Genomic DNA, 15,081 nt, shown 5'->3' on the forward strand with positions numbered 1-15,081 from the left:
TATCTGTACTGAATCAAAACAGGTTTGTATGAATTTTGAATGATAACCAATCCTAGTGATAGATTCTGATAAATTACTATCCATGACATTGCTACTTTAAAATAACGCAGGCAACTGGTGACGTAGGTAAAGAATGCAGAGGTATGGCTGACAACTTTCTAGCTTTAGAGAAGATGCAGGATTGTCTCTTGCTCTCAGGGGAGATAATTGCTTTGGAATTGAGGTCTTAGATAGTATCATTGTATGGAGAATACAGGACTTGGGTCATCCAAAGACATTATATCCCATGTTCAGGTGAAGGGGGATAGCGTCTACTGTCCCCCTCTTCTTGGCTGGGTAAGATTTGTCAGGTACAGTCTAATGGAGAAAAAGATTTATGCAGCAGCAGTCATTACGAGGATGACAGCACAGCATGTTCAGCATTATTGCTTGTCTGAGTTGGGAAACCAAGTTGGCCATCTGTGTCACATATTGCCAGTGCCAATCCTGCTTGAATGACACATCAATTACATCAAGGATTGTATTTGTGAAAAGACAGAAAATGGGCTGAGGCAGCGCTATGCATTCATGCAAGTTTGTAAAGGGGATTCTTCACTGACATTGCAGCAGAGGAACCTTTTCGAAACTTCTCTGTGTCAAGAAAGGGAAGGGCCTGCATTATAAGAATGAAAGTTCCATAGGGTCATTATATGTTGACAATTTCTAATCTGAGCTCTTTCTGCAATCAATCTGCAAAAAAACATGAAAAATGCCCATTTTAGTTTCCCAGAGCACAAAGCAACATACTCAGATTGGGTCGGTCCAAAACCCCAAAAGATTTAGTTAACTATCATCAAATGAAAGAAAAGTAGCAAATACTCACATTTAATAAGCTGGAAACAGCAAATGATTGGCCTGCTTGGTTGAAAAGTAGTGTCACACAATTTTGATTCTAAATCAAAAGTAGGATCTGCGATTCTCCCAGTATTTTTTTAATTTTTATTAGATTTTAAACAGATTATTTAAATTTGATCATCTGTATTACACTTGATACCATGTAGCTTATATTTTTAAAGAAGAATTGGAAAATGTAAATGACAGTTGTCACGGCATAAAACCAATTATCTTCATAGTCTAACATATAGCCGTCAGTTTCGAAAAAAGAAATGTCCCTCTTTTACATGACAGCATATCTTGGTGGTCAGTTTGGTTGGGAAACTAGCTACTCAGCAACTAGAGATGCAATGATTAATGGATTAATGGATTACTTGTCAACTATTAAATTAATCAGCAACTATTTTGAGTCATGTGTTCTGAAGAAAAATAAAAAGGTTAAAATTCTCTGATTGCAGCTTCTTCAATGTGAATATTTTCTTCACTCCTCTGTGACAGTAAACTTAATATCTTTGAGTTGTGGACAAAACAAAACATTTAAGGACGTCATCTTGGGCTTTGGGAAACACTGATTGAGAAAAAAACAGATTAATCAACAATGAAAATAAGTCAGTTGCAGCCCTATCAGCAAAACAAAGAAGATGGGAGATCACTGACACATTTTTATTAGAATAAACTAATAATTTTGTATTAGAATTAGTCAATCAGAAGCCCTATGTGACAGGACTTTGGGTCTGGATTTCAGTCCTACTAATTCCCTCCTCAGGTCTGACGGATACTTTTTAAAGACTAAAATTAAGACTCCAACTCCTGCCTGTGTTACTGTGCTTTCTGACCGACTGCAGATTTTAACTGGCTGTCCTTGTCATAGGGGTATGCTAAGAGCAACAACAACAAAAAACAGCGTCTACCTTCTCCTGAACCTCCTGCTTCTCCTTGAGGGCCTCCTCCAGCTGGGCTTGTAGGTCACTGATCTGAGCCAGATTCTGGGCTGACTGAAAGCACCGAAACACAGGAAAGAAGCAAAGTCAGTGAGTAGCAAGATACTGTGGGTGGATATTAAACATGGTTTTTTTTTATTCCATCTGATGGACGAATGAATACGGATTTCATTTATACAGTACATCATTATTGATACAATATGATATACAGCTAAAATCCTAAAAACTAAATCCATCAAATGCCAAACAATAAAAATATAATATGTAGATGCAGTAAACGTTGATAACATCACAGTGAGATTAACCTAGACAAATCAATCTGCTGGGAAGGTTTTTCTAGTCTGGTAAAAGCATATCAATAAATCTCAATTTAATGTGACCTGTGTGAAATATCTGAGACGAGTGCTTTTTTTTTTTTTTTCACGGTAGATGAAGCACTCTGCTACAGAGAGTCCCACGGGGAATTCAGCTGCTTCAATTTAGACAGGAAGGAAAGATGGATTCATTTGGAGCCAGTGGAAGCACATCACTCATCATTCCATCAGAAATGGAAAGGAAGCGCTTTTACTTCACTTTTATTTCCACTTGCTGTTGCTGTTCACCTGTATATAGAGCTATATTTATACTAATCTAGCTAGCCAAATACCACCGCTTTTCAAAAATGTCTCAATTGGCAGGGATGGACGTGTTGAAACAATTCAATGTAAAGCTTGATCCAGGGATTTTACAAATGAACTTGGGATTGCTTTTTGACATGATACAGTATGTGGAACATGCCGGCCTGACTATGTATAGGGTGTGCGTGTGTGTGTGTAGTTGGGGTAATGTTGACACATCAGCTTGCTGATATGTTTTTTATTAAAAATGATACACCAGCCAGTCAAAGTCATCCATCGGTTATATGATTGATGATTCTGTTTTATTTACATTACATTGTACAGTATTAGTTGTAGATTCATTTCATACTAGCAGGGATTTTTGTAAAAATAAATTGGAGTTCAATTTTTTATCTAATAATTGATAATTTAAAGAATAAAGCTGCTTAAGAAAATGGTAGCATTCATTGGCAAATGTTATTTTCAGGTGATACAGTTATTCTGGTTAAGGCTGGGTACTGAATTCAATTCTAAAGTATCGCTTATCGAAAAATGTCTCGTCATTCAATACCTAATTTCAATACGTAAGGAGTAAATCTCATCAGCATCAGTGAGCCAATCAGCATGCAGCATGTTCCTACCAAGATCTAATAATGCTGCTGATTGGCTGTCTAATGTTACATCTCGTAGAGAAACGCAGGAAAAACTATGTTACATAGAGACAGGGCTCATGTAGTAGGAGCTGAAAAATAAACAAAAAGATTTGTGTCGTAATGTTGTAATTTCTTTTTGTTTTAGAAAAACTGGTATTGAAAAAAGTATTGTTTAAGAACCGGTATCAAATTTACGCTATTGGTATCGGTACTGAAAATATTTGAACCATACCCAGCCATAATCGCAGATTATGAACGAGAGAAACGGTTGAAAGCAGACCTGGGCCACGGCGGCCTTGTGTTTCTTCATCAGCTCGTTGAGGTCCTCCTGGTCCTCCTCCATCCTGGACTGCAGCTCGTTCTTCTCCCTCTGCAGACGACTCAGCTGCTCCTCCAGCTGGAACACACACAGCACGGCAATGAGCCACGCTGGGCTGGAAATATGTCACACACGCTACTGGCTATTCCCTTTCTAAATAACAGCCACTGCCACAAGCGTGGCTTTTTGTTGTGATTTTTGTATTTATTTTTAAAGGTATACAAAACATACAATTAGCAACATGAACATTATAATGCTCCATGTTTTATCTGATACACCGTAAATATTGAACTTTAGCTAAACTTAAAAATAAATAAATCGCAAATTCAATTGTAATCGCAATATCTGGCAGAAAGAAGTTGCAATTAGACCCCTCAAAGTCTTGGGGCCCTATCTCGCACCCAGCGCAATTGACTTTGTACACCGACGCATGTATCATTCCTATTTTGCACCCGACGCACAGCGGACTTTTCCCTCCACAGACGCACGTCGGTAAATTAGGGAATGTATTTGCGCTCCCGGGGGCGGTTCAGCGAAAAGAGGAGGCGTGTTCAGGCGCATACGTTACTTGGTGCTATTTTGCAGTTTCAGAAAACAATTCCGCCACTGACCAGGAAAAACCTGCTCTAAAGTCAGTAGCGCTAGTCTAAAGTCAGTAGCGCGTTATTCAGATGCTATTTTAGGGCCATAATGTAGCGTGTGCACAATGCGCATACACTTCTCTCATCTAAACGGACGCAGCAGTTCCCATTTTTGCAAACCATAAGAGGCCGCAGCAACATCGTCACCCGTCAAGACTCCCATTTATTACTTTGCCACATCCCGGACAGCTCCCGCTGATGTGGGCAAATCCGCCGTCATAATAGCAATCCGCCATGGAACAAGCGCGCCTGCTCTTAAAGGGAATGTGAGATGATGCTCTGATTGGTTTATTGCACGTTGCGCCCAAACCACACCTAGCTACTTCAGACCAATCCATTTTAGATTTGCGTCGGGCGCAAGAGTCATTTATCCCGCCGGTATAATAGCAACAGTGCCCGAGATCTGCCCACAAAGCTACTTGCGTTTCACGTTTAATACTTGCGTTTCAGATCGTTAAAATAAGGCCCTACGTCTTGATTCGGTCTCCATACGCTCTGGTCTTGGTGATGACTTGGTCTCGGTTTAGGTGGACTTGACTACAACACTGTAGTCTGGAGCCGTGTTTTGACTTTGTAGACGTGCCACTCTATGCACAGTAGAGGTTTTTCTCGGAGAAGTGCCTCTATTAGCCCCGTTATCACAGGGCCCAACAGCGCTTATTTAAGGTCCCAGTCATAACCCAGACATCCAATTAGAGGCTAAAAGCTAGCAGCAACTGCCTTGTTCCCGTCAACTGAGTGGAGGCACTGCACTGAAGTAATCCTATTTTTGTAATGACTGGGATAATACACAAGAGGAGGGAGAGAGATCGGCGGTGCGGGGCTATGTATGAAAAAATGATGACTAATGTGACTATGTGAAACAATGAAGCCATTTGCACATAGGGAGTAGATAAGGAGTACTGACACTGTGGCATTAAGAAACGGTCCAAACAGGACATAGAATGAACCCAAATCACTGAATCAAAAGATTAAGGATCTGTATTATAAGGGTAAGATTTTTTATTCCCTTATCTATTTTTATTATTACCACCCACTGGGGAGTTGTAACAAGGTGTACTTCAGTAACAAAAACATCAGTTTGGAATCTGGGGCAAATTCATTTACATATCACACTTTCCTTTTTTAAAGTCACAGTTGGCCTCACTGAGTACTGATAAAAGCTTTGACAGCGGCTCTGCAGCATAGGGGAAAATATTGTGATGGGCGCTTGGGGAAAAAAAAAGGTGACAGTCGAAAGCATCAAACTTTCATTTAACACATTTAACAATAGGCTGTCAGTGCAATCTCAACCCAATTACGCAGCTCGGCTCTTTGTTTTTGGCTTTCTCTCTCTCTCTCTCTCTCTCAGATTGCCGCGGCTCTCTTTGGAAAAATAAAGCTGTCGAAAAACATGCGTGACAATTTTCTCAAAACACTGCAATTACGGCGACAGAGCAGCGGGAGAACGGCGAATCATCTGAAGAAATGTCATTTGCACGATTCTACCTTTGTTGAATTGCAGTGTATGATGTGGCCGAGGCGGCATCAAAAAAAAGGTAATGTAATAACCATTTCTGTCACCAGTTCCCAGCAGGCTGGGTGTGTGCTGCAGAGGTCGTCCTCAAACACACATTTGCAAAACGAGCAGCTTATCTCTTTAACATTCCTTTTCCACCTTCTACTAAACGGATCTTGCATTATGGGTAAAGAAATAAGCTAAATTAGTTTTCCACGACCTGTATTTTCAAAAGGGAAATACGTTTCTAAACTTCTCCACACAACTAGAGATGTTCCGATACCGATATCGGTATCGGCTCCGATACCGCCTAAAACGCTGGTATCGGTATTGGGAAGTACTGGAGTTTATGCACCAATCCGATACCACGTAATAAAGCCCTAAAGAAAATCTACGTTAAAGTAGTTTATTTATGTTCTTTTTCCGTTATAACCGACTGTCAAACTGGAGAATAAAAAAAAGTTGTACGACATTCATTGTTTGTTTGTTCATGTTTTACAAAGAGTTTAACCTGAGCCAGACAGACAACAAAGATAGAAATCATATCACATCCATACGGGGATAGTAGTATACAGCTGTTATATCATATCACATCCATACAGGGATAGTAGTATACAGTTGTTAAAACATAATAAAATATATGACCCACTGGTATCGGATCGGTACTCGGTATCGGCCGATACGCAAGTTCAGGTATTGGAATCGGTATCGGGAAGCAAAAAATGGTATCGGACCATCTCTACACACAACAAAACCAAAATTATAGCTGAGATGTAGGCCTGCATGGCTTGTTAAAAAATACAGAACCAAAAGCTGACCTCTAGTCATGCTATGGCGCGGTTTTCTAAGGAGTCTCGTTTGTCTCGTGCTTGCGGTCAAGGATGTACACAGGGTGGGATTTGTGAAGAAATCACAAATTGGGGGGTGGGGTTGATCATGCATAACACAAAACATGCAAGAATTAAATCCCCCCTTCCAATACCCCCTTCCACTCGGCCAGCAATTCCAAAACACTTATTTATGAACGTCAATATTTAATGAAAAATCTCCAAATTAAAAAGCACAATGTGACGTCAACATAAAACACAGCACTTTCAAGCTGGCGAGCGGAGTTCACTTCGCGGCGAAAACTAAATACTTTCACCCAGGAAACGCTCAACTTTTCCTCAGGAGTGTTTTAACCACAATCTTTTTCCTGAACTTAACAAGTCGTTTTGGTGCCTAAACTTAACAGTTATTGCTGCACAGCGCACACTTTTTCTGGCTAAACTCCACTACATGGCCCCTGAAAGGACCGTCATCTGGCAACCAGCAACTGCTGCTGGGATTTTATCGTTCTATGGCACTATAGACTGTTCACATTACACTGCTTTACTTAATTCAAAATAGGCTACTTCTATTTTAGGTATATGTATGGTCTGTTGGTGAAGTAGCATTGATCACTTTGAGGGGGGTGATACATTTTGTCTAGAGATGCACCAATTACAATTTTCTAGGCCAATTACGATTTCTCATTGAGTTTGACCTGCCGATACCGATTTTAGCTGATTCCAATTTCATTTATTCTAAACACTTTACAGCACACACAAATATTTTTTTTTTTCTTTAATAGAACATTTTACATAGAAATTTTTTTTGAACAGATAATCGATCGCTATAAAATAGAACTATATAAATTACTCCTGGTGTGGAAAATCACACACATCTAAAGTGCAATGTTATGTAAGTACCATTTCCTTCTTTTCACATCCAATATCAAACTAAAAAAATTTGATATATTTAGCAAACTAAACGTCTGTATGAAAACAGGTAATGGCAATAAAATTATATATAAATAACTAATAAAAATAAAATAAATATAGCCTTAACGTTAGTTTGTTGTCTCATCTGAGGTCAAAATATCATCAAAGTCAGTGTTCCCAACGCTATTTTCCGGTAAACTGTAGCTATCATATTTCACGGGACCCGCGTGAGTGTGGTTTTCATGTTCCAGTTGTTCAGCCTCAGAGGGGAGAGAGAGCGCGGCTGACTGTTTGCCTGAGATCAGTAGCCGTGTATAATTACGACTTTATGTCATTTCATAAACAGCTGAAGGAGCGGCGGTGCGCCGCTGCTACATGCATATAGCGGAAACCCTGCGTGTGCACGTGTGATGCTAATGTTGCGCGATGTTAATCATGCGACGCCCGAGTGCATTTGACCGGCATAAAATCGGCATATATCCTATTAGACTGACTGGCCGGTCGCCAGTCATGGCCGATCACGTGAAAATCGGCCATTTGCGGTCACCAGCGGTGCTTCAATCGGTGCATCTCTAATTTTGTCCCCACAGAGGATAAAAATAATTCTGAAGAGGCAGGGATATGTAGACCAGAAAGGGGGCAATCCCTCACGAAAGTACTCAATGCAAAAAAATCCTCCAGAAAGTGGAAAGGATCCAACCAGTTGTGTGTTTAATGGTCTAATCATCTCAGTTGGACTTGTATGCCCTTATATTGTTGGCTAGTTTCATTTATAATAAAACATCAGATTTTATAAACTACATGTATTTTGTGTGCAGAAATCTTAATGTGTAAAGTAACTAAAGCTGTCAGATGAATGTAGTGGAGTAAAAAGTAGAATATTTCTCTCTGAAATGTAGCGGAGTAGAAGTAGAAAGTGGCATGAAAAGAAAAGACTCATGTAAAGTAGCGGTACAAGTACCTCAAAATTTGGACTTAAGCACAGTACTGGAGTAAATGTACATAGTTACATTCCACCACTGAAGACGTGTGTACGTGGGAAATCAATACACATTAGTCATGTTTCCATGAACGTATTTTTATGTGCATTTTGAAGTATCGCATTAGAAAATGTTGATAGAAACGGCAAAATTCGCAAAAAGGTTTTTAGGCTTGCTTGAGGTGGTTTTTGCCTTTTTCAGCTTTGCCGAATAAGTTGTGACGTAGCGAACATGTAACTCACATGACTATAGTCCCGGTATCCATCGGATGGGGGAAGGATCGATATATGGGTCCCACCCAGTGCGCCGTACACTTGTGGCACAAGGTGCGTAGTGTAGTTGCGGTGCACTCTAGCCTGCACCTAAACCATGTCGGGTAAATTGACGAATTGGTTCAACAGCTTGAATCGTATGGCCCTGCACACCACGTATACACAGCGGTGAACGGTTGTCACGCTGAAACCAAATGTCTCTGCCACAACCCTGTGTTCTGCACAGGTGGCAAACTTCTACAATGCTGCCTCTCTCCATTTATCCAAAGAACTTAGCTCCTAAACTCTTTAATTTAGCAAGCTGGTTTGCTATCTACAACCATGCGTAACGTCAACTTGTGAGAAAACTACGCTTTGCGGAGTCTAGTTTATTTGCGCAAACCAGTTGATGGGAACACTATTAATTCGCATTTTCATTTTTTGCAACATTTTAAAAGTTTGCTTAAAATTCACTTGACAATTAGATGGAAACGTCACTATTGTGTCATTGTATTGCAGTGTAGTTAGTTTTAATGAAATGTATTAATTGATCATAACTGTAGTTGAACACCAACAAAGTCTGTAATTATTCTTGTGACACAATCATACTCTAAGTTGACTTTTACTAAGAAATTCCAAAGAGCAGCTAGATAATCTCCGGTTCATTTTAAAAAACAGGAGTACTTTCAGAAAAGAGCTGCCGGTAACATTTTCAGAAAGTACACGTATGCATCCTTATTTGCGGCATCTTAGTTTAGAGGGTAAAAAGGAAAAACAAATTAAATAGAGGGCACGCAAAATCCATCTGGAAATCCTCTTCCATCCCTCCACCCATTCCTCCTCTCCTGACCTACAGCTGTGTCGACTCAATTACCTGTACCCTTCCCTTCACTGTGGACAGAATATTCACCTTTTTAAAACATGCAGTTAAAAATGTTCATGGTGCCCTGTCTTATTCAAATTACATCCAGCAATATGTTCAAACCAGTTTCAACAGTCAATCATTTCTCTTTCACAGGCAGGAGAGAAAGCAAAAGGACATTAAACCTCACTAGTCTATATTGACATTTAATTTCCGGGATTATGGTTATGACTATGGTTAACTGCTCCTCAGATCTCTGCAGGGTAAATCCAGAGTTTTCTGTTGTACGACTAAAACAACCTTTGAACGCACACACGTTCCACCAAAACAAGTTCTATTCTTCCTTCACGAGACTGTTTTGCAGCGGCACCGTGGCTCCGTCCGGCGCTTAGCGCCACCCAAGACAATTGTGATTGGTTTAAAGAAACGCCAATAAACCAGAGCCCGTTTTTCTTCCATCCCGGAATGTTGTGTGGACTAGCAAGACCCTCCTCCGCAATGCTGTGGAGGAAGCTCTGGCAATGCAAGGAGAAGCTGAGATTAGACTTGAGATGTAAAGAAAGCGGTCTAGATAGAATAAAGAGAGAAAATAAATAAATTTTGCAGAGAAATAAAGATCATACCCCAGAGAGTTGTAAAGTATGGTAAAAGAAGCAGAAAATGAAGGAAGTGGGTTCTGAGGGACCAGTGTGCCCTCTAACCCCTTATCTGTGGCTGAAGGCGAGGATTTGACATATCTCCTGCTGCCCTGCTACCACCACAGATGGTGCAGTCTTATAAAAGGCTCAAAAACACAACCTACGTCATCACTACTGAGGATATTTTCCAAATATTGTGACAGCTTTAACTTCATCCTATTTTAAGCAATATTATGTAACTATTTTACCTCAAAGTAACAGATTTAAAATCATTTGGATGCTACACTGATTTGTAAAGGTCGTTTTCACTGCGTGCCTAGAGCTGTTAACAATTCCAAATTTTGCTGTACAATTAATTGCCTCAGAAATAATTGCCATTAACAATATTATTGTGTCTTTTGGTCAAATTAAAAAATATTTATTCATGTCTTACTAAGTTTTAAACAAATTCCAGGATATATATTTTGGTTATATCACTGTCATGTGACCCAGATGATGTAATCATCAACAAAAATCAACAACTACCAGTCATACTCTTAGTACCATAGCTAATGTTGGCAATTAATTGTGGTTAAACAAAGAAACGGCGATTATGTAAAAATAATTGACAATTATGTAATAATTGTTACAGGCCTATGCGCGCCCTGTTACCGCAAGCAGGTACCATCTCCTGGGAGAAGTACGTAACGTTTTAAGGCACTGCCACTTAATTTGGTGAAACTGGATCATATTTCATGGAGTAAATGTTTTCTGGTTTTCCCTCTGATGTCCTACGTTTAGTTCTTACGTTTATTTTTTGATCACAAATAATGTAATCATAACAAATGCTTGTGTACAGCTGTCCATATTTACCACAGCAGTGTAGAAGTGAACTGTGGGGGCGCAAAAAATTTTTTTTTATCCAAACTGCCCCCTGTGGTGTCACTGCAGGAAACGTGTTTGAATGCTGAGAGAAGGATCCAGAGAGCTGAACTCACCGCCTGTTTGGTTTTGGAGATGTCATCCATCTGAACGTGCAGGTCTTCAATCTCCACCTCCATGGACTTACGAGCTTTAACTGCCGTCGCACAGGTGAACTCAGACTCCTCTAGCTAGAAGGGTCACAGAAATGGAAGAAAAATGTACAGTATCAGTTCAGTAAACTCAGAGTACCAAAATGTACACTCACTTTACCATACTATCAATGGATTCTGTCCAAGTCCATAGTATTGCAACAGTGATTCTAATACAATCATTTAGAGGTTTCCAAACTGTGACAGCCCCCCCGAGAATCATGTGCCACCTTTGCATCAAAATATTTACTCCTCCTTGAAGTTAGAACTCAGTCAAATCCACACAAAGAGACATAATGCACATATTTTAATGACTTACACTTCCTGAGCATATCCTTATTCTGATGTCCATCGCAAATAAACATTAATAAATCCATGGAGAAATCAAAGAATAACTTTAAAACCTGGAACTTGAGAATAATCAAAGTAATCCAGGGATTCAGCTGTCTGTACATGGACATCATTCAGCACACTTTTAATATTACATAAATACCTATAGGCTACTAAATAATAATAATAATAATAATAATAATAATAATAATAATAATATTATTATTATATAAAGAGATATTCTGATACCATTTTTTTGCTTCCCAATACTGATTCTGACACCTGAACTTGCATATCGGCAGATACTGAGTATCGATCCGATACCATTGTGTTATTTTATTATGTTTTAACAGCTGTATACTACTATCCCTGTATGGATGGGATATGAATGCCATCATTGTTGTTAAACTCTTTGTGAAACATGAACAAACACAAACAATAAACGCCAAAGAACTGTCTTTTATTATCCAGTTTGACAGCGAGTCATAACTGAAAAAGTACATTAATAAACTACTTTAAAGTAGATTTTCTTCAGGGCTAAATTGGAGTTTATCAGATAGGTGCAAGCACTCCGGTGCATATATTCGCTGATATCGCTACCAGCATTTTAGGCAGAATCGGAGGCTTTTCTGATACTGGTATCGGTATAGGAACATCTCTAATATATATATACAGTACAGTATATAGTACATATAGTACAGTACAGTACTTTTTTGTTAAGTACATAATTCCATATGTGTTCATTCATAGTTTTGATGCCTTCAGTGAGAATCTACAATGTAGATAGTCATGAAAATAAAGAAAACGCATTGAATGAGGAGGTGTGTCCAAACTTTTGGCCTGTACTGTATACACACAGTATATCTATTAAACCTATATGTTTATGATTTTGGTTTGTTGTACCTGGTTTTTGAGCTGGGCGATCTCCCTCTTGCTGGGTGCGTTGTTCTTGATGTGGTCCAACATGATCTGGGCATCAGCCAGCAGAGCCTTGGTTCTCTTCAGGTCCTTCCTCAAACGCTTCTCAGCATCTACGTCACCAGTCCTCACCTGGGAAACAGTTAGGCTCGGTGACTCAACTGGTACATCAGGGACTGACTCCATCCATTTTACCATTTAAAGGCCAAATACATTCTGTACCAATACACCAATACATTTGAGTTATATTTTTACACACACAGTTTAAAGGAACAAGCCGACTTATTGGGAATTTAGCTTATTCACCGTAACCCCCAGAGTAAGACAAATCGATACATACCCTTCTCATCTCTGTGCGTGCTGTAACGCTGTCTGACGGTTCCAGCATTAGCTTAGCCCAGCACAGATCCTGCAGGTAACTGGTTCCAACTAGCTTACTGCTCCCAATTGTGACAAAAGTGACAAAATAACACCAACATGTTCCTATTTACATGTTGTGATTTGTATAGTCACAGCGTGTACAAAAAACAACGTAACATGAGACACAGCCGTCTTCTGACAGTAAACAAACCGGGAACTATATTCTCAGACAAGCTTGCTGCGAGCATAGCACTCCGCCCAAGTACTATATTCTTCCGCCTGAGAATATAGTTCCCGGTTTGTTTACAGTTAGAAAACGGCTGTGTCTCATGTTACATTGTTTTTGTACACGGTGTGACTCTATAAACCACAACATGTAAATAGGAACATGTTGGCGTTATTTTGTCACTTATTCGGAGCAGTAGGATTGCTGGAACCATTCACCTGCATGTTCTGTGCTGGCCTGATGCCGCTGGAGCCTTCAGACAGCATTACAGCACGCACGGAGATGAGAAGGGTATGTATCGACTTGTCTAACTCTGGAGGTTACGGTGAATAAGCTAAATTCCCAATAAGTCGGCGTGTTCCTTTAAGTGTTTGGCTTATTGATGGAAATACAATATAGATGGAAAGCCATTATTTTGTGTTTCTGTCAACCAATTGTGATTAATATTACTAATGTAAACAAACCTGTAAACAGCATCAGTAAACATTAACTGACATAACAATAACTGTAAACTGACTTAACAGTACTGTGTGTATTAAAAAAAGGGCTTATTTACTACCTCTACCCAAATTTATAAAAAAAAAACAATATTTACAATGTTCACAATGATTGGAAAGATTAGATGTCTGAAAAAGAGTAAGTCTGTGCATTTATTTAAAGGTGAGAGAATCGGTTTGTTTCATAAAAATGAATAAAAAAAAAATCAGGGAAACAATTTCTGTTGAAGTCTTGGTATTTAAAAAGACCTTCATGTCGGGGCACATCACTACACAAAACGCCGCTGGGGAAGTGCACACATTGGGTTCAACGTGACCAACGAGTGAATATTCTCTGGGCTGTGCTCATAATGTTTTATATTCATATATTGGGACGGTTTTGGTTGCAGCGGGCCACGCTCCTCTTCGGTTCTCTCCATGTCAGTCTGAACTCGGCTGATGGCTCTCTAATTGCAGTCAGCAAAGTCAGATAAATATTTGATTCAGTCAGTTGAAATAACTCACTTCAATCATATAAAACGCCTACGTCTCCACCCACGCCGCTCGACAGCAGCAGCAGCAGCACTCTAGCTTTTAGACTTCACCTCACATTCCCCCATCTAGAGTGTTCTATCTGAGAGCCGTCACACCGTGTAGTAGAGACAGTCCAATGCCATTTTTTTCTTCCCAATACCGATTCCTGAACTTGCGTGTCAGCCGATACCGTGTACCGATCTGATACCAGTGTGTTAAAAAAATACATATACAGTACCAGTCAAAAGTTTGGACAAGCTTTCCCATTAAAGTGAATGAGAAAACGTGTCCAAACTTTTGACTGGTACTGTATGTTATTATGTTTTAACAGCTGTATACTATTAACCCTGTATGGATGTGATATGATTGCGATCTTTGTTATTAAACTCTTTGTGAAACATGAACAAACACAAACAATGAACGCCATAGAACTTTCTTTTACTATGCAGTTTTGACAGCGAGTCGTAGCGGAAAAAGAACATAAATAAACTTTAAAGTGGATTTTCTTCAGGGCTAAACTATGGGGTATCGGATCGGTGCATAAACTCCAGTACTCGCCGATATCGATACCAGCATTTTAGGCGGTATCGGTATTTTCTGATACTGGCATGGGCACATCTAGTTACCTTGTCCTGTGCTGACAGAAGCTTGGACTCCAGCTCTCTCTTCTCCTTCAGCACCTTCTGCTTCTCGTCGTACTCTTCTTCAAGCTGGACTTCCATTTGCTTCAGCTGGAATCACACAAAAACAGTTCTGTCTGATCACACAGGAGTACAGAATGTAGAGCATATATGGCTGCTGACCTATGACAATAATCCATATATAGAATTGACTTCTAAATTCAACATTCAATTCAATTCTGCCTTTATTGTCATTCTTTCATGCATTTGCATACATAAAAAAAGGAAATCTTGTTCCCCCACAGTGCCAGTGAGTAAAAACAATATCAATCATGAAAACAATATAAAAAAACAGTAACAATAAATAAATAAATAAATAAAAAACAATTCTGAATATCCATATATCCATATCTGATGACCACACGGTCTGTAAAAACATAGTGGCTCCACCAGTGTCCAGTCCACAGCAGCTTGTTTGTTCAAATAACTTTGGATGCATACAGATGAGCAAGGTTCTGCATTGATGTACAATGTCCAATTTACACAGACAATACTATAAGGCTTCCTCCAT

At 39.4% G+C, this 15,081-nt stretch overlaps 1 protein-coding gene across 6 annotated transcripts in view; it reads right to left on the reverse strand.

The window, feature by feature from the left end:
• Window positions 1-15,081, reverse strand: part of myo18ab (myosin XVIIIA b) — a 161,801-nt gene that overhangs the window by 18,080 nt on the left and 128,640 nt on the right. For all 6 annotated transcript variants that reach the window (XM_028574607.1, XM_028574605.1, XM_028574606.1 and 3 more), the window contains 5 exons: window positions 14,517-14,621; window positions 12,280-12,426; window positions 10,972-11,085; window positions 3,344-3,460; window positions 1,785-1,868 (listed from right to left, as the gene is read on the reverse strand). In XM_028574607.1, coding sequence (XP_028430408.1) covers window positions 1,785-1,868; window positions 3,344-3,460; window positions 10,972-11,085; window positions 12,280-12,426; window positions 14,517-14,621 — 567 coding nt within the window. The remainder of the gene's footprint in view (window positions 1-1,784; window positions 1,869-3,343; window positions 3,461-10,971; window positions 11,086-12,279; window positions 12,427-14,516; window positions 14,622-15,081) is intronic.

This window comes from Perca flavescens, chromosome 3 (assembly GCF_004354835.1).
Source record: "Perca flavescens isolate YP-PL-M2 chromosome 3, PFLA_1.0, whole genome shotgun sequence".
Lineage (NCBI taxonomy): Eukaryota > Metazoa > Chordata > Actinopteri > Perciformes > Percidae > Perca > Perca flavescens.